General features: G+C 39.4%; 1 protein-coding gene across 1 annotated transcript; it reads right to left on the bottom strand.

The window, feature by feature from the left end:
* Positions 610-1,668, bottom strand: LOC105174026 (probable F-box protein At2g36090). The gene has a single exon (XM_011095983.2). It carries the CDS (start codon positions 1,666-1,668, stop codon positions 610-612), a length of 1,059 nt encoding a protein of 352 aa, XP_011094285.1.

Genomic DNA, 3,307 nt, shown 5'->3' with positions numbered 1-3,307 from the left:
TAAATACCCTGACGTGATGTTTTAGAGGTAACTGTGTTATTCTTATTTTCGACCTTAGTTCACCTAATCGCACATTTTCACCTCGAATACCACTAACTTGAGCATCAGAGGGTCGTTGTCGGGGACGCATCCAATGAGCTTCACGTTCTTGTTTTGTTCTCAGGAATCCATCACTCGATCTTGGTAGAGTAAGTATCTAGCTGAGAGGTCAACCCTCGAGGTCGCAAAGTTCGAGCAAGATCAAATATAAAAATATCGGCTGAATTTTAATTTTGAAAAAAATAAAATGGAAAAAAGGATGGTACTTGTTTTGTTTATAATAATGTTTACATGATTAGTTCACACAGTATCCATTTGAATTAGTCTAAAGCAAATTGAAATACCCCCTCACCTAATTCTGAACTATCCCCCAAGTTGACTTCTTCTGGATTAATTAATAGTAACATGTTCTTGCAAAATAAAATACACTGATCAATTAATGATCATAATATTTAAAAAAAATACACATTTTTCTTTTCTTTTTTTTTAAAAAATAAATAAATAATTTTGCCTGTATTCTCTGTGATTATTTGGTTCTCTATGGTTTGATCTCCGTTGCGGTGTCTATCTCTATCTGCTGAAAAGGAAACAGCAAAATGCAACAAAAATGGATACCCCGAAGGCCACACAGACCATATCTAATGCCCCTTCTGTCCTCAGCTTTCTCTCTTTTCTCTCTCTCTTCATCTCCACATAAGCTTTATATCTCCTCTGCCCCTCTTCTACCCTGTTCTTCCCTGTTCCTTTTTTGCCCTCCAATGCCCCTTGTAGAAAGACCAGACTCTCCTTCCCGTTCAAGTGTGTTCCATCCATGTCCTCTATTTCTAAGCTCACTTCTCGTACCTGCATCTCATCCCCACATTCCGACCCTCCGCACCTTATCACTATCCCGCACTGCACCTGCCTTTGATCTACGGCCAGGATTGAAGCATAGCGGACCTGCACTTCCCCAGTCAGCCAGTGGCGTTCCACGCTCACTGGTTTATGAGATGAGAGGTTCACTGCCCGCCGTCCGATTGGGTCGATCAGAATCCAGCTCAACATCATGTCGTCGACCATGTCGCTGGGTGTGGGCACCACGTCTTTCGGCTCCAGGAGGTCAATCCTGAAGGGCGAGCACCGGAACCATCCGCTCACTGTCTCCGTTTCTTGCACCTTTGTGAATATCAGGTTATCCTTGTAGCGTATGTCGACGGCTGAGATTAATTCCGATGGTGGGTTTGATGATGATCGGGTGAGGTTGCGGTCTGCAGCCAAGACAGGGAAGGCGTGTGAGAAAAAGGCGCGAGGGCCGCCGCCGGGGAAAGTGGAGATGAGGTGGCTGAGTTGTGGGGAGGTGGTGGATGGCCACATGGAGTGGCATATGTTGGACCAGAGATTTTCGTCTGAGGAGAGTTGGCGGAGAGTGGTGGAGCAGCAGGCGGCGGAGCCGAGAGCTGGCCCGTCCAACCTGCTGAGGACGTGGGACCTTACGATGTCTGGATGCAGGGCGGAAAGCCCGTTGGCTCCGCCTTGGTCCGCGGTGGCTAGTGGCATCTCGTTCTCGTTTTTGGGTTCTGTACTTGCAGTTGTAATAAGCGGAGAGTGGAACGTCGCGCACACACCCTTTGATGAACTTTTGAACTCCATCGTCCCGAGCTGCTTATATAGTCGAGGGCGCACATGTGAAATTTACAAAACTACCCTCAGTATTATGTCTAATAACCGGCAAATGAATGATTTTATAATAGTTTAGTGAAGGGTAATTTGGTGTTCTTCACTTTCAACGAAGGACAGCTTTCCCACTTGGAGTAATCAAATGTGGTCATACTCCCAAAGTCATTAATCAGACATTGCGTACTGCATGTGCTTGGAATTTTATTTTCTTTTCTTACTTATATATATAATTACAATAATCAGAAAAATCAAAATACCGGCTTTTTAATGCTAACCATGTTTTACTCAACTAATTGGAATATTAAATCAATCGGTCATTATCTATAATTAGATTATAATTAAATTATGCACGCATAATCTAGAGATCAATAGTACATAACATCATCGTATACACTACGCTTGAACTGGATTTGATTAGTTTTATGTGACGTACTTATATTAGACTTTTGTTTTTATTTATTTATTTGGTAAATATATAAGATCCTATTTAGGAGAAAATCCCGGATCCTGAATTTTATACTCAGATTAAAAATATATGAAGATGTCCTTTTCAACGTGCTTCATCAGATAAGCTTTGCAAGCCATAGTTGACAAACCAGAATATTTTGTGGCTTTATTTCTACGTCGAATTATAGGTCATTTGATTGTTGATTGGAACCTTATTGTAATAATCAAATGGTGGAAGTTGAAACTCTTTCCTCATCATTTTCCCCTTTGAATTGGTAATGGTGATGCTCATCAAATTTGACATATTTGTTTTTATTACAATACAGATTTGGTAATAAAATTGAGTTTAGGTCATTACTTCGATCTCAGGTCGTGAGTTATTTTTTATTTCATATGTGCTTATAAAAGTTGGTTAAAACACAATTATTCATTACTCTGATATCTAAATTACTGAAGTCAATTGAAAGTAAAGCTCAAAATTATTTAAAATAGTCACAAAAAAAATATATCTGACCCTAAAAATTGTGTACTTACAGTAACAATAGAGTTCATTATACAGTTCATCATAAATCAATAATTCAAATTTAGTCAAATGACTATCGTAATCAGAAACATTATGGGTCGAGGTGTGTGAACTGTGTCAACTCAATTAAGTACTAGTACTATCATTTGAGTGACAAATTGAGTGGGATGAATTCACCACCATCTCTCCTTAATTTCACCAGATGCCAACCAAGTCAAGTTGTTCAAAAAGTAATTAATTTATGACATCATTGGATATAACTATTTGAACTCTTACAAGACTTAGTTGAATGTTAGACCCATAACTTTAGGGTGGTTGCTTTATTACCCATCAAATTCCCAATATTTAAAACGTGAGCTAGTCCACTTACAAGTCATTATTATTTGTAACATGGTGTTATTACCAGGAAATCCCTTTTGATCTCCAATGCAGCAACGTGGAAATGCTCGTTTATTTCTTATGCCCATAAAGGATAGCCGGCGCTTGGACCAGTCCACTAACATTGTACTGCCATTTTTGCCCTTTTTTGACTTTGAAATGCAAGTCTTCATTGACCTCTCACAATGTTAGGACAATAATGTAGGTCCGATCCAATATTGCTCGTTAGTTAGAAAAGTCGTTGAAAGATGAAAAAGGATAAGG

This window comes from Sesamum indicum, linkage group LG11 (genome assembly GCF_000512975.1).
Source record: "Sesamum indicum cultivar Zhongzhi No. 13 linkage group LG11, S_indicum_v1.0, whole genome shotgun sequence".
Classification (NCBI taxonomy): domain Eukaryota; kingdom Viridiplantae; phylum Streptophyta; class Magnoliopsida; order Lamiales; family Pedaliaceae; genus Sesamum; species Sesamum indicum.
The sequence above is the reverse complement of the archived record's forward strand: the minus strand, read 5'-3'. Positions and strand labels throughout refer to the sequence as shown.

Bases quoted from the DNA above. Each gene is read 5' to 3' on its own strand.
- LOC105174026 (XM_011095983.2), bottom strand. From the start codon at position 1,668: ATGGAGTTCAAAAGTTCATCAAAGGGTGTGTGCGCGACGTTCCACTCT.